Genomic DNA, 27,384 nt, shown 5'->3' on the forward strand with positions numbered 1-27,384 from the left:
ATCTTGTCATTTTTCAGAAGAAAACTGATTGGGTTTTGTCATTACTTGTAAAAATAATAATCTTGATCATATAACTTCAAGAGATCAACATCAGGTACATAATTCCTGTTTAAAATGGACATAGAACATTTTGGAAGCTAACTCTTCAATTCTTATGTAAAGGGAAAACAGACTGGTTTTTCTGATAGTGTTTGTGATGGTTAAAATCGGAGACTGCACAGCCCTCTACCATCCATCACCAAGCCATTAACTAACAGATTATAAACTGACCGGTTTAGATGAATCATTGTGTGTTTGATGAAAAATCTCACTAAGGTCCACTAGATTTTCCCATAGTGAGAATGTCAGAATTAGAAGTGGGCCTTATAAGATTTGCTCAAGAACTTTGCTCGTTGTATGGTTTCCTTTGACCAAGAAATGCCTTTTTATGTTTCTTTGGTTAAAAAAAATACACTTATTATACAGTCCTCAGCTGCGAAACTGACCTAACTTTGTTTTAAATCACAATTCACCTATGAAATTTTCCTAAATCTGACTGTGCAATCTCCGAAACTTTTACTCTGCCCCAAAAAGACATATCATTGACATCTTGAGACATTTGAGGGTCTGCAGTCATAAAGCTTTCATTTGGTTCTTGTTTGGTTGGTTGGTTCCTAGCTTATATTGCATAATAGAAAACATACATAGTCTTCTAGTCTTTGGTATTTGGGCTAGTGTATCAGCCTATTGTCCTAAAGGAGACATCAGTAGTGAAACTACGATTCAAAAATGTTTTTTGGTATTTTTTTTTCTCCAGTGAGGTTTTTGTGTTTTGTAGGTGAGTTTACCCTTCAGCTTCATTGTGGATCTACGATCAATTTGCGAAAGGTGGTTAGGCTATAAACAAGTCGTCGCAGTGAGCAGCCCCTCTCTCAGTTTGTCACCCTTGACAAAAACAGACAAACAAACAAAAAAATGTAAAAAGTTTGGTTTTCCTTCCCCGCTTCAACTGGACGAAACCGCGACCCGCACCCTCAACCCCTGCATCCCTCCCCGCATCTCTATCACCCACCACCCCCACCTCCGAGACCCCTACCCAACCCCCCCACTATCTATCATCACGCTTTGGTACAAGTGCTGGACGCCGAAGATTGGCCACCGGGGCTGGCTCCATCATCTGTCCATTTGTCCAGGCTCCGGCGGCGGGCGTTCATGAAGAAATTGCTGACGGTGGTGAGTTCGAGGCCCAGCTGCTGTGAGATGGTGAGTTGCATCTCCTTAGATGGTCGCTTGTTTTCCTTGAAGATGGCCAGCAGGGTGCGGCGCTGAAGGTCAGTGAAGACCAGCCGAGACTTCTTTGGCGTATTGTTGCGCTCCTTTGCTGTGTCCTGCTCCTTCCGTTTACACGCTGCAAGGAGGCAAGGGAGAAAGGAAAGGAAAAGAGTGTGGAGAGCAGAGAAGAAGAGGTGATGGGGAGATAAAGAAAAAAAGAGGAAAAGTGTTAGTGTTTGTACTATGTGAACAACAGTTCAATGTTGGCAGAGGATTGGGCAAATGAAACACAAACAGAAGATCTTTCTGACAGATGTTCATCTTCCTGTGTATATTTTTTTATCTGTTTACCTTCTGTCTGTCCTTCTGTCCATCTGTTCCAATACGGTTCAGATTTGAGCCGATGATTTTTGGCATGAATTCAAAAGACGGACAGAGAGGCAAGCCCTGGTGGTCTAAGGGTTAAGAGCTGCAACGTCGGTGGTTTTGCACTTGGCCTTAAAGCCTTTGTGACATGGCCTTCCCCATTGGCCTTCTCTATTTCTCTTTCCTCCAGCCATCTCTCTACCATTAGCCGTTCCTCGTTAAAAATGTGAGTGCACCGCCACATAATAACTATCCCCTATTAACTATTATTATTGCAGAACAAGATGCCTCTTTTTCATCCCGTTTCTACCAGACTGTCATTATTTATGATATACTAATATAATTGTGATAATACTCATAAACACTTATTTCTTAGCGATCCCTTTATGATACCAGAGAATAGAACTAAACTCAGTGGAGTGACTTGCTGTCAGTCAACAGAATTAGATTTTCCACCTTGAGTCTGTATAGCTCTGATGATCTGCAACCAATAACACCTGCATCCAGTCTCTAATCACACAAAATCCCTCTGAGTGTAATAACACATCCCCCCCTTCCCTCTCTCTCAGGACTTTATACTGTATGCCATATTTGTAGTCTTTCTCCTTTTCTGAGGTGAAAAGCTTCACTGTGATATCTCAGCTGTGCTTTTGGTAAAAAAAAAAAAAACAAACAAACATGAAATTCAAAGAAAACATTCAAATGTACAAACAACAACATCAACAATAATACAAATAACCTTCTAATGTGTCTGCTGTCGTATCTCAGTCAGTCACTGAGGAGGAGAAGGAGGAAGTAGACTGGGTGTGTTCGATTTGATTACCTCTCTGAATTAAGTATGCATGAGTCAGAGCCCGGCTGATCGGTACGAATCGGGTTAAGGACTCGGTTCACTCACAAAACTATTTTGTAAGGCGAAACTATCCTAGCTGTAAACACACACAAACACACACACACACACACACACACACATTCCTCCTACTTTCTTTAGTCTAAGCAACCTGATGACAAATGTAAATGAAAGATGACAGCATTTGGTTTATTATGTTGTTTCTTTATCTTTAGAGGCTTACTGATTGCAAAAACCCTGAGTGAAACATTCAAACTAGAGACTACATCTTTCTTACGGCTGCACCGTTTTATCAAATGGAAATATCCTGCTTTTCCCGTGCATGATTTTGGACCTCATATTCAGCCTAAAATATCTGGTTTATCTGGAAGGTTCTGTGGCCTTGACAGAAGCTCGCGTGTACTTGAATGAAAATGACTTCCGAAAACACAATGTGAGAGTGAAGAGGCAGATCTGACTTTTGAAATGTAAAGTACTTTTACATAAATGAGTTTTATTCTGGTTACAGTGTAAATATATGACCTGCATGATGGTTTTTTCTTTGTTTGTTTTTTACTGACGTTATATACAGGTGATGATTTTTCTTCTTCTATTCTCTGGGTAAATCAGTGGGACTACGTGAAATGGTATGAATGAATAAAGAAATAATGTTAATCCTCTACACTGACAGGAGTCCAGGGGGACAGATTGTAATATAGTCTGTGGCTGACAGGTGGCACTATTGATCTCTGAATATGAAGAACACTGAGCCCACAAACACACTTTGTTTAAAAAAAAAATCCATTTTTGTTTATTCAGTCCAAACTCAATCTTGGACATTGGACCTGACTATTTACAGGATGATCTTTGTGATGAAACACCTGACTGTGAGCTGCAGTGTGTTTTCACCCACAACTGTTAACATTTTTTCACATGTAGACTAATTCAGTTGTTCACATCCTGTATATAAAGCATTCTGCTGGATATTCGTAATTTCATGCACGCAGAAGGAATAAAGGAGATTTAAAATACGGAGAGGCAGTACCTGTCTGATTAGACACTGACATGGAGAAAAATATAGACTGATCTGACACAAGAAGAATGTCTTTAACCATCGGCCACATTCTATAAAATGCTTCGAATAGGTCAAAAACTACATTCTGAAACAATGAAACACTATTTCAGCCTTCTCTGTCCCCGAGTCTCCTGCTTTCTGCTTACTGGAGCTCGATGAAAAGCAGCAGAGCAGCAGTTCAGCCCAGACAGGAAAAAAAGAGCAGACATTTACGTGTAAAAAAAAAAAAAAAGGAGCAATCAAAATCATCCGCCCACACACACACACACACACACACACAGGGCAGTCTGCCGTCAATGGAGAAACAGCACGCTTGAGTGATTCAATCAGGCTTTTTTTTCCTTTGGTCGAGGTTACAGTGAGGATGAAATACACAATTATATTATTCAAAAGGGGTTTACCGGTTTGAGGAGGGGGGGTTAGAGTGAGGAGGGGGGAGGGGTGGCTTTTCTTTAAAGGTAACGGTTGAATCAATCGGATCAATAAAGCAGGGTTCCTCTGTCTTTCATCAGCTCTCTCTCACAGACATCAGTGTGTTGCTAAATGCGTCTCTAACTGCAAACGAGATCAGCAGAAAATACGGAGAATCACTCGTTTTTTTTATTTCTATTCTTTTTCCCCGTGTGAGTCAGCTGTCAGGTTGTTCTGTCACAGAGAGGCTCACTTGTCTCTTTTACACACTTTCATAGAAATTCCCCTTAGAGCAGAGCTTTGTTACATCACTGTCTGTGTGACCATTATCCAAATCACATACAAGTCTAAGCATCTGCAGCGCAACATTTATCATGATTTTAGAAATCATTATTGTCACGTCATCAGTGTCTTCATTATGTCTTGGTATCAATTCGTAATACTCTTTTGGTCATTTTGAGTCATGATTGTTTTAACTTCTTCTCTTGTCAGACAGTTTCTGATTTAGATCATAATTTTGCCCAATTTCTACTCTGTCATAGAGGTCAAAGTTCCTGTTTGGAGCTTTGGCTTTATACTTTTAACATTCAATAACTTTAGCTTTTTTTAGTTGAAATAAAATTTGTGTTTTGTTTTTATTTGACTAATAGTATTGTTTGGTTTCACTTTCAAATTCAGGTGCTAAAACTTTTAAAAAAAATTCTAATAATCATCTTAAAGAAACAGCCCAGCATTTGAGGACATAAGCTTATTTGTTTTCTGAGTGTGAGATGAGAGGACTGATATGAATGTAATGCCTGTGCATGCAGCTGGATTCAGGATGTGGTTTAGTTTAAATTAGCATAAAGACAGGAGGAGGAAACAGCCAGCTTTGCAAAGACAACAAAACCATAATCAGAAGTGATGGGCAGATGGAATACACTTCTTAATCAAGAAAGAATTGACAACAAACAGGACACAAATGAAACAAACAGGACACTGTGTTAATCTGTGGGCTTTAGAGGTAATGAAAGGTATATTGTCAAACCTTGCTTCCCCCTTTCTTTCGGTCTTTATGCTAAGCTTGTTGAACCAAGTCCTGATTACATTTCTGCACTTAACACACAAACATGACTTTGATGTCAATCTTCTCATCTCTCTCAACAACAAGAATAGTTCTTAAAATGGTGAAGAATTTCTTTCACATCTTTATCAGCATTTTATTTTATTCATGCTCCTAAACCCAATCCAAAAGCAGCAAAATCATCACCAGTGCAATCATTCTCATCACAATTATTATCATCAACTTCAATATCATCCTCACTGCATCACAGAAATCCTCAAAAGTCACTCTCATCATCATCATCATAATTATCATTCTAAACATCCCAATTATCCACCAGTTAAAACACCAAGGCTAATCACTCTCATCACAATCATTATTCTAATCACCACAGTAATCCAACAGCATCATCCTGACCAGTAATGCTCCATACGTCAGTACGCAGTCATCTCATCACCTTCTTTACCATTATCACCACTGTCATTATGCTCGCCACGATCATGATCGTTACGACCCTCATCGCAATGTAATCGTGTTCACCATCACATCACTCATCATCATCACAACCACCCCCATCAACATCATAATAATGATCTTTTGATAAGCCTTTGATCAACAACTAACATGTTGTGTATCACAGTTTAAACGTCATCACTTAGGTATCTCCTACTGATATTACCGGTCAGGAACAATGATTCAGTGTGATCACTTCAGCTTGAAGATATGGTGTTGAAGATTTGTTTGTACCTGTGTACCTGTAAATTTATTTAAAAGTCTGTTTCAAAGCTTCCAGATAATTCTGAGATGCAAATTTACCACAATTTTTACAGTAAACTTCGTTATGGGCCCAGTGGGAATGGAAGGCTTGAATGACATAGCATTATACATGGGTCACTGGTAATTAAGATATCTCCCACATGACATGACCACAGCATTCGGCCTTTTGCAAGTATTTGCAAGGATCATCAGACATTTTAAAATTGCTGACAAAGTCTGACTTACTGTTTCCAGTTCATGCCTCTGGAACCTGATTAAATTAATGGGGAAATTAATCTCTGGAAGTCAGACACAGAAATTAAACACATCAGTTCACATCTGTTGAAAAACAAGAGACTTACATTTTAAAAACACAATCAGCTGGCAATACCAACAGTTGACCAAGAGGTCAAGTCTTCCAATATGGAAGCTGAGAGGCATTATTTCACCTTAAAGTCTCTTGTCGGTTCACTTGAATAGGGGCTGAGTCAAGTGCCGAGCCTCAAGAGCTGGTAACACTCACAGCCAACACATCAATGTATTAAACAGGGGTTTTAAGAGTCAAGGGCTGCTAAACATCAATAGAAACATCAAGGTGATACTTTATTGTAGAAGCCATTTCAAGGGAATACAGAGAACCAGAGAGAACAAACAGGATAGTGAAGTTAGGAAGGAGGAAAAGAAAGGATGCATGGCACAGGAGCAAAGGAAAAACGAGAAAAAGGAAGTATGAGGAGGTGTGTAGAAATGAGAAAGATGTTAGGTATTAAGAAAATCTGGAAAGAGAGATGAGAAGGGGGAGATGATGCAGAGCGAGAAGGAGAGACGAAGAGACAAGGGAAGGAAACCCAGGTGAAAATAACACTATAAGCAATGATGGAAAAACAGAAGAAATCAGAACAGGGAGGGAATGAGAACTTCCCTCCCATGGCATCACACTTAAACAAGTGTACGTAACTAAAATAGTTTGATAAACTTTTGCATAAAATTCTCCTTTGTTAAATCATCTGACAATCGACTGATCAATGAATTCAATATTCCTTTCAGCACTAGTTGTAAAAAGTACTTCCTCCATATTCTTAATTTGTTCACTGTTCATTGTGGCCATGGGCAAAAACTCTTTAGATAAGATGAATTAAAATGAGGTGGCTCTATCTTAGGCCCAATTCTTTGGGAGGGCAGAGCCTCTTACAGCTAATTCAAGATAGATTTATAAATCTTATTGGGGAAAAGTCTCAGAGGGAGAGAGACGCTGTTGGTTCACTTAAATACAATAGATGCATATTAAATATTAGGAGACGTGCTTCACACAACAACATTGCCCATGTAGCCAAAAATATTTTAATTAATCTTTAATTAATTGGAAATATCACAGCTATTACATTTTCTTACATCTTATTACATCTTTCACTTTTATGTAAACCATTTCGTGTTTCATGGGGTGTGATAAAGGAAAGAAGTTTATTAAAAGTGAAATTTTAAAGAGAGGAAGTGAGTGAGCCAGCAAGCTTTGGTTTCATTTTACAGACAGAGAGTAAGAGGGGAAAGAGGAGCTCAGCGCAGTCATTAGAGACTGATTTCATCCTCACCACAAAGACAGATCGCAGCCTGGAAGCTTTACCATGACTGCCTCAGACTCCACTGTACCGTGCATGTGTCCCGTTGCCGATAGAAACTATTTCCCATGATGCAATATGTAACGGAAATGGAGGAGCTACTCACAAAACTGTTGCTGTAAGCTTAAAAACAACAAACAATAAAAAATGTACAACGTGCAAGGCCAAATTCTCTTTTACAAACATTTTTTTCCACAAGACACACATTCATCAGCTCTCACAAGTCAACATGACACATGGACTTGGAGTAAGAAAAGGCACTTAGTCTCAATGGTGCTAACTCAGACAAAAGTTAGCTCTAAAAGTAGTGAGAAATGAAGCGCGCGTGTCCAAAGGCATCAACAAGCAGCACGGGTTAAAAGCATAGACGCTTCTCTCACGCAAGTAACATTAGCATAAAAGATCAATGAATAACGTTAGCATAAAAGATCAATGAATAATGTTACCATAAAAGATAAATGAATAACGTTGTATCCCAACATCATCTTAAAAGTATCAATATGCAACAGTGTGAGCTGTCTTACTTCAAAATAATTGTTTCTTTCTCATCAGGTTGTGTACAAAACTATGCATCACATTATTAAAATGGTTCAGACCAGATCATTAAATGCTAATAGCTAAGCAGGCTTTCTGAGCTGATGGACGTTTCCATCTTGGGACATTTTTGTTTTTTTCTTTTAGCAGTTTCACAGAGACATAGTGTCTGTGTCTGTGTCTGTGATGGCCAGACACAGACAGAGGTAAAGGAGGGACACTGAGGTGAACAGGTAGGGGCTGAGAAATAAAGACAGAGCGACACAGCAAGAGATTAAAAGGCGACAGAGAGCAGGGACTTTGGGGATCAATATTGCCGAATATAAGGACTCTACAGACTCAGACAGACAGGCTTCATTCTGTAAGAAAAAATAATTTCTATCACAAAGGACTGCCATCAACTGAAGAGCTCCATCTCTCTCTTCTGTCTCTTTTGTCTCTTTGTGTCTCAGACTTTCTTTGTGCATAATTTACTATTCTGTTGTCGTCTTACTTTTTCCTTTGTCTTTCATCACTATTTCCTCCATCCCTTTGTTTTCCTCTCCTACCAATTTTTCTTCCTCTCCTCGTCTTTTGTTCTTGTTCTCACCTATCTTTTGCATCTTCCTCATTTTCTCATCCTTTCTTTAGTCTCCATTATCTCTTTGACTTTCTTCTTCATCTTCTCTGACTCTCTTCCTTTTCTCTCTTCTTCCGTAAGTCTCCTTTCTCCCCCTTCTCTTTTTTTCCTTCCTGTCTCCTTGCCTCTGTGTCTCCTTCCTCTCTTTCATCTTCCTGCCCCTCCCACCTTTCTGTCTCTCTCTTCCCTCCCTCTTTCTCCTTTCTCCATGTCTCTCCTCTTCCGTCTCTCCCTGTATCTTTTTTTATTGCACCATTACCACTTAAGCCTTGGTATCCATTACACAGAGGGCATATAAGTGCAGGGTAAGTACTAAAGTCGCCCTTCAACATACACTTCACTGCTTGCGTGTGGCGCCACATTTGGATGCTTCGACACTCCGTCATGAGCCAGCGGGGCTGAGTGATGTTTTGATGAAATCGTTAATTAGCTGTGCATTCTTCCATTCTAAATGTGTGTGATGTTGTGATGGCAAAGATGACCTCCCCACCCCCACCCCAAATAATCATGACTGTTAACTGTCATTTAATTCTGCCTACCGTTTCAGGCTTTGAACAGACCTTTTTATATTGCAGCACAACATGAGCTCATAGGATGGCATATTAAAAGCTCTCCACTCAAGTACATTTCGCATGTCACACATTTTTTAGCTTTTTACTGGTAATTTAACAGGTCTGCACTTTATGAGTGGATGTGCAGGAAAGCATGAAGTTCAGGGACTTTAGTCAGGTGACCTTTCTCAGAGTCGTGAGACCAATAGTCACGGTTTGGTTAGGTTTAGTCATAAAAATGACTTAAGGCTGGGCAACAAAACTACTTGGTTTGGTTGAGGAAAACTTCATGGTTTGGGTCATTAGGTGTGTGACATGACTTACATGACATACATCACGGAAAATAAGTACAATATGTAACTTGCAGATGTAACTTAAACAGGTGAATGTTTACTTTTCGTTTACATGGGACACTAACTGGTCTCCTGAGTGACTTTCTCTCTCTTTATACGAAATGATGTTTTCGTGTATGACATTAATGCCTGAAAGGACATATGAAAAGCTTTATGCGGATGTCATTAAAATACACAAGAAAAGCACAAAATATATTGTGATAACACACAAGATGTCTTCAGACTTTACTGTGTTATTCATACACCGTTTGGTGAGACCCAGCTGTCTTAAAGATGTCATTTCAGCTGCCATTAGATGTTTAGTCATGTGCTTTTTTAAAACTTTAACTTCAAACTTCACACTTTTCACAGCTCAGTCAGTGATGGTTAGCTTGTGGGAATAAATAAAAAAACGGCTCTAATTTGAAAAGGTGAAAACCAAAACCCATCAAAAGTTCTTCAGTTTGAAAGGCCCTTAATTAAGAAAATGAAGTAAAGTAAAAGTAAAAAATTAAGACTGATAGAAGAATCAAAACAAGATTTAGGCTTTCACCAAACACACAGAACACACACACACACTCAAGACAACACACATGCTTGAATGCGTACATTTCAATCTATTTTAATGATCCAAAGCTTCTAAGAAAGCAGCCATCATAGGCTCCCTGACTGGTGTTCCTGATGACAGCTCACCACAGTCCACACTACAGTGCTGCACCCCACAGCTTCTCCCTCTGCGCTTTCTGCACTGTATTTCTATAACAGCTTTGACAGTAGAAGTTCTGTTTGCTCTTTAAGGGGGTAAAAAGTTATGCATGTGCTTGTATCAACCTGGATTCTCTAGAGAATGCTAACAGCTGCAGCTCACAAGGTGACACGCAGCACTTTGTACAGCTACAAACCGGACGCGTTTCAGACGTTTCTGACCACTTCTGTCAAAATGGCTATTGTGCTTTCAGTGATGCTGGTGAGTGACTCCTAAGTTATCGTAGCAGTGAGGACTGATGGCCCAAAGTATGAAGTAGTTGGATTGTTGCAGTATATTACAGTCTGCACACTTCATGAGATGCAGAAGATCGGCATGACACAAACACACACACACACACACGTTGCACTTAATGCACACATAGAGACACACAGCACTGTATCAGTCAGCACTCTAGGCTTTGTGCGTGTGTGTGTGGTTGTGCTTAATGCACCATGATGCTTTCCTCCTTCCGTTTTAAGAAGATAACCGGAAATGGAACAACAGACTAAGGAGGCCTTCTCTGTCTCTGTTTCTCTCTCTCTCTCTCTCTCACACACACACACACACACACACACATCCAGAAGATACGGACAGCATGAATGAATCTGAAACAATACTTCTCCTTTAACAACACAGCACTTCCCTGTCTGTCAGCTGAGAAAAAAAAGGCAGCACCGATGATCATTTTCATGTGGATGGTTTTTCTTTTTCTAATTAGCCAATTAATTAGGTTTAGCCTCTAAAATGTTTCCAAAATAGTGGAAAATTCCTGCCATTTCCACAGTGCTTCAGTTTACACCTGTTTACAACTTAGGTCTGCGGAGATTCAGTTGACACAGAAAAGAAAGCCGAATATCTGCATTTTGACAAGCTTTAACTTGTCGTGTCAGCATGTCAGTCCATTAGTCCACCATTACCACTTAGTTCCAGACTGAAATATCTCAATAACAACACTTTAGTATGCCATACGATTTTGACATTCATGAATCCTACTGAAGAAGATAGCATTTAGCCCTGTCAAAGCTGCGCTGTAGGCCCACCTCACACGGCAGCTGCCATGGCTCTGCTGTAGCCTTGTTATTGAGGTCATTACTGATGATCCACCATGATCATCTGTGTAAGTGTGTAAACAAACCCTTCAAATGAACTTCAATCTTCAATTGCTCTTTTTCTTTCTCTTTGTCAAGCCCAGTATTGGTCTGGATTTAGAGCGTAAAAGCAGCTAAAAATTGTTAAAGAAACATCAGTGAGTCACACTGTTGCACTGAGTGACAAGTTCCATCGTTGCCGTGAACACACCCACTGTAGTTTACTAGCATGCCAAATGAGTATTAATCTGCTAATGAAAAGCTCCTAACAAATGGACAATTTCTTCATGTTTGAGTAGCATTTGCTCAAAATTAAAGTACTGAGCTGTTTTGGGAAATGGCTGAGCCATTTTGAAGTAAGGGTTTGTTTTCTAGTGATACTCTGTCCATCTTGCACTGCATCACATATACAGACCAATGGACAGATCTGTTTCTATGACTGTACTGAGGAACAAAGAGGGAGAGAGAAAGTGAGTATTCACAGTGTGTAATCACTGAATCAGTGTGTGTGTGTGTGTGTGTGTGTGCGTGTATGTGTGCATACGCGCAGAGCGATGGTTTATCAGTGTATAATCTGTATGTCCACACAGTCTGTGGTGACATCACCGGACAAAGGTCTCACTGCCCACTTACACACACACACACACACACACACACACACACAATGTAATGTATCTTCAGTTGTTTACCAGGAGAATGGGGCTGACCAATCACAGCTTCTGGCTGTTCAGTGATGTCATTGAGTTGATGAGGAAATGGCCTCAGAGGAATTTGATGTCATCCACCTCTCCCTCCTTCTCCTTCTCTCTCTCTCTCTCTCTCTCTCTCTCTCTCTTCCTCTCTCTTGATTTTAATTTTGTCTCATTCAGCTCTGTTTCTCTTTGCTGTGAAACAAACATGTTAATGACATCAGTAGTTGACAAAAAAAAAAACTGTAGGGACTGGACTGGGAGGAAGCAATGGAGCTGTGGTGCTTGAGCAGTGCATGGTGACTGAATTAAATGTTCTGTTAACATAATGAGGAGGCAAGTAGTAAAAAACATCAGATACAGAACATATGAGCAAAACATTCTCTGACAGCGTATCTCATTCGCCTTCCCTCCTCAAGAAACGTTATTCAGGTACGTTTAGGCACTGGCAGAACTTGGCTAAGGCTGGGGAAAGATGTGTCCAAACATTTAAATCATGATCTTTCCTTAACCAAAGTAAAGCAACATTAACTACTGACTAAGTAGTTTTGTTATTTTGCCCAGGAAATGTGTCCATTTTGAAATATGACTACATCTGCCTGTGGGCCATCACAATAAGAGAAAGTATAATAATATATTAATTAAACTACAGGACAGACTTGATCTTCTCTGCAATTAGGTGGAAAAAATAATATCTGCAATCAAAAATGAAGTGGATAATATTGTGTGGAGTCCGGAAGCCAAAATGTAGTATTTCATTCACTCAGAGAAAACAGCGTCTCTGAATGTGATCCAAGCGTTGGATTTGTGAGGTCAGGCACTGTCAGCATTAGAAGAAGGCAGTGGCGTTTGATTTGTTTGGGGTGTTTATCACACATACAGCAGCCACTTACATGTCATCTCATGTTATTTCTCTTTAACATTTTTTGAAAATAGTTTTAGGGTGTTTACACTGCCCCAACGGATCAAGAACCTTTTGTGGAATTCATGAACTAAACCTGCGCTTCGAGAGAGTAACCAGGGAATAAGCCTCGTTCCTGTGCGATAGTCTCTAAGTGCTAAAAAGGTCAGTAAGACATATAGTGACTGTGATATGAGCTTGCAAAAACGCTGTCCAAAAGGGCTTAAATAAAATAAAAGTGTCTAGAGGGAAAGTTTAAAAAAACTTGAGGGAAAACATTTACTAACCTTTAACCTGCTAAATGTTGACAGTGAGGATAAGTCAGAGGGGAAGCTCTGTTTGGACATCACACACACACACACACACACACACACACACACACACACTGAGAGAGATTAATGGATGATGAGTTAACAGGCCTCTGAGTACCTTTCCTTCTGAGTTTTTTTGGCAGGCTGAAGCCATCACTGCTCAGTATGGCAGCACACAGCTCCAACAGAGAACAAACACAGAAAGATAATCTTCTCTGATCAATAGATTGTATTGTAATCGGTGACTGATCAAAAGGAGGTTGGGCAGCTATAAACGGACATCCTGGCAAACCGCTCACCACCCTGTTTGCCTCTAAACGATCAGCGGGAAGCGATACGACTTGATCAGGTTTCCTGCCCTGAGAGATGAAAAGCAGCTCGGCGATGAATCACTGAGGAGTGACCACATACCTTTGGCCACATATTTTCTTTATCTTACCCTTTTTCCTACTCAGTTGCACTGTTAAGCTTTTTAATTGTCACCTTTATCTTTAGTTTTCCCCCTGATGTGTCTGCCTGCTCTGTCCGGCTAAACCTGTCTACATTAAAGGCCTTAATATCTACAATTGGATCCCATCCATCCAATATGAAACATAATCCAATAACAGACAGATTCAGCTTAATGAATCCAGTTACGCGGCACAATCAAATAGAGGAGGATTCCCTTCAAACTTATCTCTCTGATGCACATCAAACTGGCTGCTTTTTAATGCTTTTACTGCCAGATCTGCAGGAGGTGAGCCAGAGGGAGAAGAAAGAAGAGTCTGACCCTGGAAATGTGCGTTGTTTTCTTGGTCTTTTTTTTTTTTTGGCATGATTTGGATTTAATCGCTACAAACCGAACAAACCACAGAATGGTTGAATGGAATGACTGAATGACGAAATGTCAACAAAAGAAATACAAATTGTGATTTAAGATAAAGACACCCATATGTCACTTGAAGAAGAAAATAAACAAGGAGCCGTTGGTGTCACACAATTTTAAACAATTTTCAATAATGTGTCTTATGGCCTTGGATGTTCAAGAGTTGACTGGTATACTGGTGGTTGATATGCTGAGGTTTGCCACAATTTAAATTAAGATTTGCTGTAATCACAATATGTCTTTAACCACACAGTAGCCATCATGTGAAGATACTGTGGAGGGAAATGGGACTCGATATTAACATTCTTTTCTATTACCTTTAAATTGCTACATTATTAATTAGCATGCAGTGTTGGCCATTAAAGTGTTCATGTTATTATCATCATCATTATTATTATTGTTATTATCGTTATTATTGTTATTGTGAGCCATTCAGATGCGGCTTCTCTCTCTCTCTCTCTGACAGCTCGCTCTTCCCCTCTCTCCGTCCACCCCCTCCCTCATCTCTTCCAGGAACTGGTCTGGATCAGGTTCCTGCAGATCAATGGAGATCTGGGTCCGCACCGTTTACGTTATCGTTGCCAGTATTAATGCTCTTTTAATCTGCTCGGGATTACAGCCATCGATCCACATCATCCGTCTGCACGCAAGGCCGAGCCTAAAAACTGCTGCTTCACACACACACACACACACACACACCCACATGCACACACACACAAACACACATTTCTAAAAAACAAAAAAAAGACACACTGGCTCCCAGACAGAGAGAGAAGCCAAAATAACAGAAAACAACAACTTGAGACAGGAGCAGGAAGGACAACAAACAGAATGTGCGTCCACTTCCTTGTTTGTGTTCACTCTCAGTATCTGACCATCACAGTATTGATCGGTTATAGATACACATCAGCACATTTACATACAGAGAGCTGTCAGCTGAGTGAGCACGCACACTACACAGAAATAAGAAAAGTTTTGATGTCCTGATATGTCATTTGTGAAACTGTAATGATAATAGTAATAATAATAATAATAAGAAGAAGAAGAAGGATAACAATTGTTATTTCTGATATTACTGTTGATTTGTTTCGTCAATAATAGTCAATAAACCGGAGAATTAAAATATTCATCCATTTATTTATTTACAGTTTCTTTTTTTTTTTTACCTTTGTAGGATATTCTTTTTTTTAACTAATATTGATCAATAAATGATTATTTATCGATGATAGATTTTGTAATAAATTATATAAAATTATTGTCATTATAGCTGTTTTTAAGCATCAACACTCACTGTAGTCATAACAACATTAACATAACCATTAGTGTTTTAATAATCACAATCACAACACTAGAAATTATTTGTATTTATTTATATATTTGTTTGTTTGTCACCCTCTGAGGGTAATAGACGTTTCTGGTGGGACACAAGGTCAAACTAGACCAGCTGATTTTCCTTTCTTTTGTTTTTCTTTTTTTTTTTTTTTTTAATCTTTTGCCATAAACTCTGCCCGCTGCCTGGCAGGTCCGTCCCGCCTGTCGTCGTTCATTACGCCTCTGGACAGAGTTATTTCAGCAGCGCTGTGACACCTATACTAATGAACCTCAGGGAGGAAGGGACAACGGCAGAGCAAAGATATAAAGAGGAAGAGGAAGAGAATTCAAAAGGAAAACGACATAAAACTGGAGAAAACAACCCAGCAGAGAAGAATTAATGGTATTTGGGAGTGGTGTTCGGTTGCCTCAGTCTATTTCACTGTGCCTCATATTAACAGTGTATAACATATTAATCCCGTATGAAGTCATATTCTTTACCAATGATCAGCATCCGTTCCACACATCGCCTCTCAACCCAGCATGACCCCAACATCCAGTTCTCGGTCAGGTCTGACTTCAATTGCTTCGAATCCCCACTATTGATTGGACCTGACACTCTGACGCCATGAGCAAAAACAAACTGAGTCGTTACGGGTTTGAACACATATAATTGTTTTGAAAGATAAACCCACTGACAGGCATCATCATAAAATCAGCTCCTGAAATGTGTGTGTCAGTAAACCATATGTGCCTATATTCACATGTGAATTCAAATGCTTTGTTTGCAAAAAAAATAAAAAAATAAAATAACAAGAAATAAGACAAGCTTTAGAAGCAAGAGCAACTTGGTTTCAGAGGTAAAAAAAAAAAAAAAGGCTCCTTTTTTAATCATGTAAGCTATGCAATGTTGTACGCTATTAGTCGACTAGTCATTTTGACCTTGGCTCACCACAGTAGTCTGCACCAGAAATAGTACTGGGTTAAATAATTTATTATTATCGTTGTATTTTAAATTTATAGAACAGCTTTTTTTAAGTGCTATGCTACGTGAACACTGTGTTGCTATATTGGTGAAATGCCTGGTTGTATGAGATTCATTGACAATGTTTATGGATTCTTGCTAACATAATGTGCAGTGAGGTTGCAGGTTTTCTAAAAAATAAGTATCCATGTTTAATGTAAACAAAGCCGATTAACTGCTGCTGAAGAATGGGATTAACTGTTTCTTGTAATGTAGACATTATTTTTTCATGAAAAAAGGTTAAAAATTTATTTCATTTCATGTCATTTATCCTTATAGATTAAATTCTGCTCATTTCTCTCAGTTTTCTGAGTGTTTTCTGACTAGTTGACTAACATAAGCTTAAACGTGGCGGCATGGTGGTGCAGTGGTTAGCACTGTTTCCTTACCGCAAAAAGGTCCCAGGTTTGAATCCCGGTCTGGGCCCTTCTGCGTGGAGTTTGCATGTTCTCCCTGTGCCTGCGTGGGTTTTCTCCGGGTACTCCGGCTTCCTCCCACAATACCAAAAACATGCACATTAGGTTAATTGGCTACTCTATGTTGCCCCTAGGTGTGTGTATGGTTATTTTTCTTTGTGTGTCACCCCTGTGATTGCCTGGCGACCAGTCCAGAGTATAACCCATCTCTTGGCCGTAGTCAGCTGGGATAGGCTCCAGCCCCCCTCAGACCCTGACAGATAAGCGCTGTAGAAAATGGATGGATGGATTCCAAAACCAGTCATTAGTCAGCCAATCAAGATAATGTGCCTCTTTTCTGTGACAGACACTGTCTGTGCCTTTAAAAACATTGCATGTCGCAGCAGTATGATTCATCAATTTTCAGTTTGTCACCCGTGTTGGCTCCTGGATTTCAGATTACAGAGCTCTACATGTGCAGCTACCACACACACACTGAAGTTGGGGATGGGGCAGAAACATTCCAGTATGTCATTTTCCTAAGGACTCAGATGTCAAAAAGAAAGGTCAAGATTTCAACAACCCAGACTGAGATGTAGTGACTTTCAGTCATTACTGATTTGTACACATGTATATACATTTTAGGGCATATTAATGCAGCCTTTCTGTAAAAGGTCTGCAATCCAAAAACGAGATACATCTAATGACATCACTATGATATCAATGGGGTTTCTTTGTCAGATTTAACAAAGCTCCTCTGCAGACACTGAAAATATGCAACTGTTTCCACAGCCTGAGCGGCACTAACTATGAGGAGTAAAGTGAACTTGTGGCCTGGTCGATAGATATACGTCATAATGTAATGTTTGTACATAACAAAACAGCAGCCAGAGCATTCAGAGTGTGTGTAGATGCTCAGGGTGAAAGGAGAGAAGAAAGAAAACTTTCTTCTATCACATTTTTTCTCTTCAAGGAGGGGGCACACAAAACAACAGGGCTGATGGGTAGTGTGTGAATTTTAAACAAAACAACTGTATGATATTACCAATAATGCACTGCTTTCAAAATGGTGTAAAAAAAATCGTTCAGACCTTTAAGCGTGATTCAGAGTTGTGTGCTTGTTCTCCTGCTGCTTACCACCTATGTGTGTGTGTGTGTGCGTGTGTGTGTGTGTAGTAGCTCTGAATGATTGTGCGGTGTGTATTCTCTGAGCGCTCCGCCTCGATGAGCTCAGAGTCCTGGTGTCACGTTTGATTTGACCATCGTAATAAAGCGGCGACAGGACCATTTTCTCCTCTGAACCCCAACCGCTCAGCTGGCCCCTGCAACACTTCTACTGCTCCAACACCAGCAGGCCACCATAATTGTTGTGGACAGCTTTAACAAAAAATCACTATGCTATTGCTCTGATTTTCTTATTGGGAGCTACAGTGAAGGTTGTAGATGGTCTGAACACACAAGGCTGATGTCGGGAGTTTACAGATTTGATAAAGAGCTCGGTGCTTTGCTGAATGGATATGATGCAGAGTCAGAGCCACATAAAGGCAAAAACATGCTGATATGTTGCTGGGGTTACATATTCATCTTTAAAACTGGTAGTCAAAAGTGTTCCTTTTACCTTGATTATGCCTGCAATGTGATCAGGTCTTGCTATGAGCTGTGGGACAACACACAGTAGTATGATGCATCAATTTTCAGTTTGTGTAGTGCTTGTGTTTTGAAACAGGTTGCGAAATACAGCCTCGGAACTACCGACTCTGGTTTGCACTGTGCTCTCCACTACACCGGGCAGTGCAGGCTACTTTTTGTTAGCCTTGCTAACTAGGCTAATGTTACAAAGAAACTCTAATAGGAAGAAGTCCCACCCTCTCCAACTTCTGGTTATATAGGTTGCACTCACAAGGTACTCCAAAATGAATGGGAGCTTATGGAGCTGTAGCCCCAAAATGCATCTTTTATGATTGTAAAAATGTTTTCAGTATAAGTGGTAGAGGCAATAGATATAGTTCCATTAGATTAGATTTCAGCTGATTTTTTGTAGCAAGCAAGCAAGTGTTACACGCCAGTTTACGGCTTTGACCATTTTGGATTCACACATTTTAACCAGGCGTCTAACATCTGCTTTAGCTATCCTTAGAAAAATACTTAAGGACAACAGTACATAAAACCGAACCATGTCATTGCGGTTATGTTCACGTAATGATGATATAAGTTAACCTGTAAGTAGGTTAACGAATAATCACATTTTTAAAAAGTTGTGACTATTGTATCCTCAAGCTGAGATGAAAAGCTTCAGAGGTCCTGTAAGCTCACTTCTCGAAGCCACACCCCTGGATTTATTTCATTTTGAGCCCCTACTGACACTGACTCAAGTGACATCGCTTCACACGACTCATCAGACTTCACACAAGGCTTTATACAAGTTTTTTTTCACTAATGCAGTAGCACTCCACAAAACCCGTAAACAGACTTCATCATATCTCGGTTTCCAGCCTACAAAGCTGCTATCAACAGGACTGGTCAGTGATCACAGTCTGTAATTACGCATGAGGCCACAACAGAACCTCTGAAAACAGACAAACTGCATTGCTGCTCTCTGAAACAGTAAGATCACACACACACACACACACACACACACACTCACACACACACACACACACACACACAGTAACTGCTGGTAATCCATGTCATAAAGCAGAGTCCGGCTCATAAATAATGCACTGTGTCTGCATGCAGCAGGATGAGTAAAATGGAAAATATTTAGGTTCAGTCATTCATTACACAAAAACTATTAAAAATACATCACTGAGCCATGTCCCTTCATTAGCATGACAAGTGTTACAGCAGCTACAAGTGCATAATCCCTCTCTGGTAGGTTTTTGTTGTGAAGCATCTGTAGGAAGTGTTGTGTTTCAGCAATTTAACAGCAACCAAAGAAGCAATCTGAATTAATGTTTCAATGAGAACAGAATTTGCGTTAAAAAGAGACACTGAGTACATCATGTGGCTCTGTTCTTTTTTATTGCTGAAATAAATGATGTGGAAATATGTGTTATACTGAACCAACCATGTGCAGCTAATTTCGCCCTTCAACTGTTTTTTTTTTTTTTTTTTTTGCAAGGCTTTATTTGTTTGTGCTGACTACAGCTCCTATTTGTTCTCCATCTCTTATACGAGCTCTGATTTGAGCATCGTTGTCTTTTCATCCATAATTCACTTAGAGTCACAGGCTGGCCCCCAACCAAACAATGGGCTCCTCCTCCTCCTCTTCCTCCCCCTCCTCCTCTCTCTCCCTCTTTCTCTCTCTCTCTCTCTCTTTCTCTCCCCGTCCATTTTGCCTGGTTAACCCGACTGCGAGGTGAAGAAGAAGTGAAGTGAGCAGACCGAGGCGGGTCACGCCGAGATTCCCATCAATAATTCATCGGGCCGCTGCTGCCTCTGCTCCTGTGTTCAATTCCCCCGACGATCACATAATACCTCCCCCCAAAAGAGACAGGCAGGGCCAAGGGAGGAGATGGCAAGAGAAAGAAAAAGATAAAAATGAGGTAGAAGCAGAGGGGAAAGAAAAAATTGTTTTTCTCTGATAATACATTATTTAGTAATGTGCATACCATTTGTTGTCTTTATCTTAAAAATTCTGAATCGTTTAGTCTTGTATATTCTTATATTTTGGTGGTATTGCTGCAAATCAGATGTCTTTGTAGCTGAGAAGAGCCAATTTGGGTCAGCTACAGAGAAGACATTTTCACATCATAGCAGAAAACTCTCAGGTGACAACTGACTGCTGCATTTCACTTATAGGAAGTCTTGCTATTGTGCATGCTGGTTCACTGTCTCTGTTACTGGGACTCTTTATGGACCTGAGCCATCATTCCTCCCGAATTCAAACCATTAAAAGCATCCGCAGACCAAGAAAACAAATATATGAGGCTGACAGTTGGACTGTGTGGATGTGCTATTGGATGCTTTAGATTGTATTCTTGTGATGTTTGTCTCTTGGTCAGCAGGAGTAGGGAAAAACCGGCGCAATTTTCCCTTTAAATTTTGGCCTGGATCCCAATCACAGGGCTGATACACAAAGTATTTGGTTGCAAGTTTAGATTTGTGATAGTTGTACTAAAACACAAGTAAACACACCTGCGACCATGCAGACCTGCAGCTCTTTAAACCTTCATATCACAGACAGCAGAGGAGAGAGGCAGGGACGGCGATGTAACCTCGTCGCAACATTATTAGCCTATTGTCCGACCTCACATGCTGCACATTCTAATTAGTAGGGGGCCTTAAGCCCACAAACCAAGAACCGTCCCCAACACAGCAAAATAATAACAATTAAGAATGAAAAAATACAGGCACAAACAGATACCAGCAAATGTCTCTATATAAGTGATTACCGAGACCATGTTTTGACATAATTCTAATACTCTTGGAAATATATTCTGACATGTAGTGATTGTCCTTAGAGATTTGCATAACTGAGAGTCTTTCTAGTTATCATTATTTTCATTGTTGAGAATGTACAGAACATAAATGTGGATAATGTAACAGCAAGAGAAAAATGAAAAGCAACCCAAGACTCCCAGCTCTCTCATTTCTTTGCATGCTGCTCCTCTCAGGGTCAGGGGAATATTTGCTCCATCTATTGTCTCAGTGTTGCAGCTCTGACCTTTGACCTCAGCTCTATTGGTTGCATGAAGAGCTGTTGATGCAGGATTTGAAGCTCCTTATGTTTCCACAGACATTTTCAAGTCACAGCGGAGAGAAGAGAGAGCGATGAAATGAGCATGGGTATGCATGTTTCTGACGTACAAACCTGGACAATATTGACCCATTCTCTGTGAAACCACAGGATGCCAATTATAGGTCCACAGCCTGACTGGAAGAAACAAAACAACTCATATTTCTGTTCTGTTCTTGTATCTTTAACATGGAGGCACCATAACTCAACTCCAGCTCCAAAAGCTGAGGCTGACTGCTAGCCTAGCTCCATCAAAAGAGAAAAAACAAATCCTCTAAGATCTTCCTGTGGTCATAGGTTTGTAGGTTTGCTGTGTAAATGCTGGATGTTATCATCCATGCAGCCACCAAAGGTTTTTCTTTATTGGAGGGAAAGCAGGTGAGTGCAGCTCCATCAGACAGCAGTTCAGTGTGCATCTGCACGCTAACACTATTCAGCATACACAGAGGCACTGACCACATGACCACCCTGCTCTCGTCCCGCTCCACCCTTCATCCACCATCACTCATGTCATTTCCCATTAACCTATACTGTCAAATAGCAGCCGGGAAAATCAAAAACTAACGAAATACCAGTCAAGTCCTGCAGATGTATCCTCATCTATGAGAGCAAGTGCTGAAATGCAAATATCAAATCAGCTTTTGGAGAATCAGTTATCCACGCTGGAATGTTTCGACCACTGACTGACAAAAAAGAAAGGAAAACACCAAAAGTTGCAGTTGTTAAGAGTCTATCGAGTAAAGATTGCTGAGCCACTTCAAATCATGTCGCATTGATACAACGGTAATGCCACGTCCACCTCGTTGCAAAAACAACCACAAAAGGCCTCAGAACAAAATTTAAAGGATGCTGAACAGCCAGTATGACCAAACATTGTAATATGATGCAGCCACTGAATATCTGAAACTACACCGCAATGTGTCAGATGAAACCGTGGCAGGTATATGACTTCAGAATATGATACGATCTCCATGAAGTCAGCTTTAAAACACCACACAACACAGTGAGGCTTTAAAATTAGAATGTAAGAATATAGAGATAATATATTTAAAATGTCATTATGGATTAAATGATCTTAGAGAATACAATTATTGATAATTTTACTAAATACAAACAGACACTAGGAGTTCATTAAGTGTATAATATTCACAGTAATAGTCATTTGGATGATATTTTCAATGTTCCTGTAGAAAGATATCTTAGGAATACATTTTGCTTTCAGAGCTTATTAGAATACATAATACAACTTTGTTAAATAAAACTAAAAGAAGAAGAAGAACTTTCCACAACACATTTTTGTCTTATTACAACAAAATAATAATTGGTAATATAGACAAATAAGGCACAATAAGTCTAGGAATATTTTAAAAATGGTACACGGCAGACTGCCCACAGGCTGCGTTCAGTAAATTAACAGTACATATTTATTATGTTTTTATATCAGTTCAGTTTGTCATTTCTAAATGTTGTCATTGTGAAATGAATGTTTAGTTGAAAATCTAACGCAACTGTGTTTTATTCCAAAGAATACACACAGATATGATAAAAGTGAAAAACTTAAAGAACGTGTCGTGTCCCGGGAAAATTTACTTCATTTCGTTGGGATAATTCACATGACTGCCTTCCAGGAGGAAGTGGAAATAGATCATATCAATAACAACTGGAGATGACAAAAGACTTTTATGCTGATAATATAAACCCACAAGTGCTGTAAAATGTGTCTGACTCTTAAAAAAATATTTAAAAAATACCACAATGCTCTCAATAGTCTGTCACAGTAAGAGAGGTCAAGCTCCACACTGCATTATCTATATTTACAGTAAAACACTGGCCAGCAAAAATTTGAAATGTAAACCTTTCAGGAAATTAGAAAAACAGCATTGGTTTAAGTTTCACTATGGTTTATTATTTCATAATTGGATTTTGCTCAACCAAAGACAAAGAAGAATTTTATGAATCCATAAAGGAGCAATGAATCCTCCATCTGGAAGCTTCAAAACGACCAAATATAGAGATTCACTATTTTATTTTCACCGGATAGAAACAAAGTTCACTTCATATATTCTTTGCTGAAATGACAGCTGCATACTATAGACACTACACTCAGTAATAACTGAATCCCTCCAAACCTACTGTATGTTTTTTATATGCCATCTATGTATCTACGTTCAAACCTTTGGTCTGTACAGAGATGTGTGATAGTGTGTGTTCTTGTATTTATTTAGCTTTGTTGACTCTTGGGTTGTATTTGTATATGCATTTTGAGAGCTCCACTAACAACCAGTCAAATAAAGTTAATTCTGAAAAAAAAAAACAGCTACAATGTTGTGATGCTTTAATAAATGACTGTTGATGCAGTTTTACTTCATTTTGCCATTTTTGCCATTTTGACACGTGCGATTTTGGGACCAAAACAAGGAGAATAAACAGTTTTGCATAATTAAACTCTGTTGTGAAAATCTAAAACGTTAAATACTGAAGTCTTGAAGCAGTCAAATGTACTGTAGCGAATTGACCATGCTGATAGGGAAGTGAGGCCAAGCTGCTTTAAAACTGAACAGTAATTTTGATTCCGGGATTTCCAAGTATCTCAGTGTAGCTCTGCTAGGTGTAACGCCAGAAAGCCTGAAATCTATTTGTTACAAATCCTGCTGCTGGTTACCTTTAGGCGTATTGCAGTTTGATGTTTGGAACCCGACTCAACCACATACTGCACATTCAAATGTTAAGAGCTCCTTTATGTGTTGAGAAACTTCCCCTGCTTCTAAAAACCTGGCAGATTTTTAAAAACATCTGAACTATTTTTCTTGGCTCTTGGGAAGTTAAGATTTTGGAAATACATGATTTGCACAGGAAATAAACAGCTGACAGTTTGACTCCTGTGCAGCAACACCCTTTACCACATCCGTTACTTTCTTTAACCACTCACAACCCATACATTCCTGTCTTCACAGGACACCTGTGAACGTCCACTGGCTTTAATAGCTTTTAATTTTTTATCTGTGTTACTGTATTTGCTTTCTATTTTTCTGTTTTTGGTTTCTGGTCTTTTAGGTGTTTTTAACTGAAAAACGTGAAATTGTGAAACTAAGGTGAACTCCTTATCTCCATATTTATTTACAGACTAACTTCATGCTGCTGTGGTGAAACTGTGTGTGCAATTTGGACACTCTGTCCCTTAATTCAATATTAAACTTACACATTTCACAATTGCCATAAAAACGAAGCAAAAAACACAATATATATGATTAAATCTTACTGGAAACTAACCACAAACAAACAAAACCCCGCAGCAACAGTAAACTCTGAAAAACTGGGTATAATCCACTCTGAACCTGATCCCTAAAAGCCACCTGATCCTTTTCCCTTGCCCTGTCCCTGCTGCTGTCCTCTGCAGACAATAGAGGGACAGAAACCAGGTTCCTCACTAGAGGGGGCACCAGACCCACCGATGCTGCAAACCTTCATGTTTATGTCGCGGCCATCTGATCACCTCAAGCTTCTCACAATCAAACACAAATCGTTTTCCGACGCTCTGTGTCTGCTTTGAACGCTTCACTGTCACACCTCCCGCCCTGCTCACAGGCCTAACAACACAATAACCCTGTAGATTAATGACAGGAACAAGCAAAGCTGAATAATATGAATAAAGCGTGATGCCACTGGAAAACATTGCCAACAAACCTTTCACCTCCTTGATTTAATAAACAAGTCCACTTTTAAGATTTTTACTATATTTTGTATATTTTTCAAAGAATTCTGCCCGTTTCGTTTTCCATTTTTTCTTAACGAGCGTTTCTGTTTTTAGAGCTAAAAATGCGTAAAATTTACAACAGAACGCTGGTTTGACATTTAGTAAGAGTGCAGTTTTTAACGTGCAGGGACAGGAAAGTAAAATCTGGGTTAGAGCACAGTGCGGAGAGAGGAGACTGTTGGAGGGAAATCCCGTGACCTTGTCATTTCACATCGATCCCTTTTTGTTATTGATCAATAATGGTAATCACAACGCCAGTAGTGATTCTAAATAAAATTCATTCATCTACACTGGAGTGCTGCGCTGGAGATGAGACACGAGGAAACAACCAAAACAAAGCCAGCAAAAAATAAATCAAAAAGTCAAAACAACATCAGCGACAGTGAAGAAATCGTTTTGGTTTTGTTTCACGGGGAGGATTTCAATTGCTCTTCCGACGCACAAAGCAAACCAAAACACCAGCGTGGCGCCGCAGTTTGTTGTTGTTGTCCTGCTCTTACCTGCCAGTCTGAGGGCCGACATCCTCTGGAACTCGGGCTCCTGCAACCACTTCCACATCCTCCTGAAGGTCTCCCGGCCTGACTTTAGTTTACTCCAGGGTTTGGGGTTCCTCAGGAGGTCCGACAGGGTCCCCTGGGAGCGACACAGTACCCTCTGGGCGAAGATGGCCTGGGGGATGCTGTACCTCTTCAGCTCCGCCGTGATCCTCTGCGCAACCTCCTTGGTGTTGATTTCCTCCAGCTGCCCCGAGCTGTTCACCCCCTGTGCCCCCGAGGAGGAAGGCGGTCTTTCCCTGGTGGAAGCCAACACGGGCCCGTGGGATGGAGACTGGAGGTGGGGGTTGGAGTGGGGGTGGTGGCCTGCCGAGGACACGGCCGGGTGTCCCGGGTGATGCATCCCGTTCAGGTGCGGCATCATCCCGGCCGCCGGGCCACCGAGGCCTCGGTGCTGGTGGTGGTCCCCTCTGGCCAGCATGGAGGCGGTGTGATGTGCGTCGAAGTTCAGCATCTTGTCGTGGCCTCCGTGCGTCGTGGTGCCGTAATTGTGGAGACCTTGCTGGGTGTTGTGTATGGAGCCCAGGCCGTTGCCCAGCACCGGGGACAGACTCTGACCCATCCCGGACATGTGGTCCTTGTGGTAGGGGCTGTACAGGTTGTTCATGCCCGGTAGCCCCCGCTCGTCCCGCATCAGGGTGAAGCTCCCGCTCACGTTCCCGGAGAGTCGCTGGTGGTGATGGTGATGATGGTGAAACTTGTCCGACACGGTGGAGATGGGGGGCAGCGGCTGCAGCGGGGTTAAGGTGGTGTATGTGCCGCTCATCCCCATCCCGGGAGAGGACGTGTCGCAGGGCACGCTCATGGCGTGGTGCAGCGGAAGGGACAGCTCCGGCCGGTACTCCCCGCTGCCGTCCAGTATTGTGGCCATGCCGGTCACCATGGCCGAGCGGGATGACGCGGCGGCGGCGGCCAGGTCCTGGTGTATCCGCAGGGTGGCCGCCGCTGCCGCCGCCGCCCCGTGTCCCCCCGATGAGCTCCCGCGGCCGTGGTGCGGGCTGTGGCCGCTGATCAGCTCCGCATCAGGGACCACGGAGCTCACCGACACCCCGCCATGCAGGCTGCCAATGCCGTCCATTGTCATGTCCGTGTTCATGGCGTAAGCGTCCAGGTCCTTGGCCAGGCATCTATAGGCGTTAGTGTAGGCAGTCTTCATTCATCTGTCCTCTCAGTCCATCAGGTCGAGCGGAATTATCTCTCCTTCTTCTCCCCTTTTCTCGCTGCTTCTCCCCTGATGCGCCGGGATGGGTCAGTAGCCGTATTCCCCCTTTTTTCTTCACTCCCTCGGATTTTTCCCCTTCCTCCTAAGGCCTCTCCAGTTTGGTGTCTTTTTGTGTTTTCCCCGGAATGTGCACATTAAAAAGTGTTGTTTTTTTTTCTATCTCGATCGTACGGGCCTGTGCGGTGGCTCCCCCATATCCAGCCCTCTCCTCCTCCTGCGTTACTCTGCTCTTCAGACGGGAGCTGTCCACGGTCCCCTAGCCGACCGCTCAACCCAACCTGCTCGGGAGGGAGGCGGAGGAGAAGCGGGCCGAGAGAGAGGGGCGTCACCCGACTGACTGACGGCGTAGCGGATCAATCAGAGAGGGCGGTAGGGATGTAAGGGGCGTGGCGCAGAGGCCGG

General features: G+C 41.1%; 1 protein-coding gene across 2 annotated transcripts; it reads right to left on the minus strand.

Moving 5' to 3' along the window:
- Nucleotides 1–1,088: 1,088 nt before the first annotated feature.
- Nucleotides 1,089–27,235, minus strand: onecut2 (one cut homeobox 2). 2 transcript variants are annotated; one of them, XM_046375352.1, is made up of 2 exons: nucleotides 25,707–27,233; nucleotides 1,089–1,387 (listed from the first exon to the last, which is right to left on the minus strand). In XM_046375352.1, exons 1-2 carry the CDS (start codon nucleotides 26,914–26,916, stop codon nucleotides 1,098–1,100), a joined length of 1,500 nt encoding a protein of 499 aa, XP_046231308.1. In that variant the 5' UTR covers nucleotides 26,917–27,233; the 3' UTR covers nucleotides 1,089–1,097. The 2 variants fall into 2 exon arrangements, with proteins under 2 accessions (XP_046231308.1, XP_046231309.1); XM_046375353.1 differs by lacking the exon at nucleotides 1,089–1,387 and adding an exon at nucleotides 19,437–20,191 and having other exon boundaries at nucleotides 25,707–27,235.
- Nucleotides 27,236–27,384: the final 149 nt, after the last annotated feature.

Source organism: Scatophagus argus, chromosome 20 (genome assembly GCF_020382885.2).
Source record: "Scatophagus argus isolate fScaArg1 chromosome 20, fScaArg1.pri, whole genome shotgun sequence".
NCBI lineage: Eukaryota > Metazoa > Chordata > Actinopteri > Scatophagidae > Scatophagus > Scatophagus argus.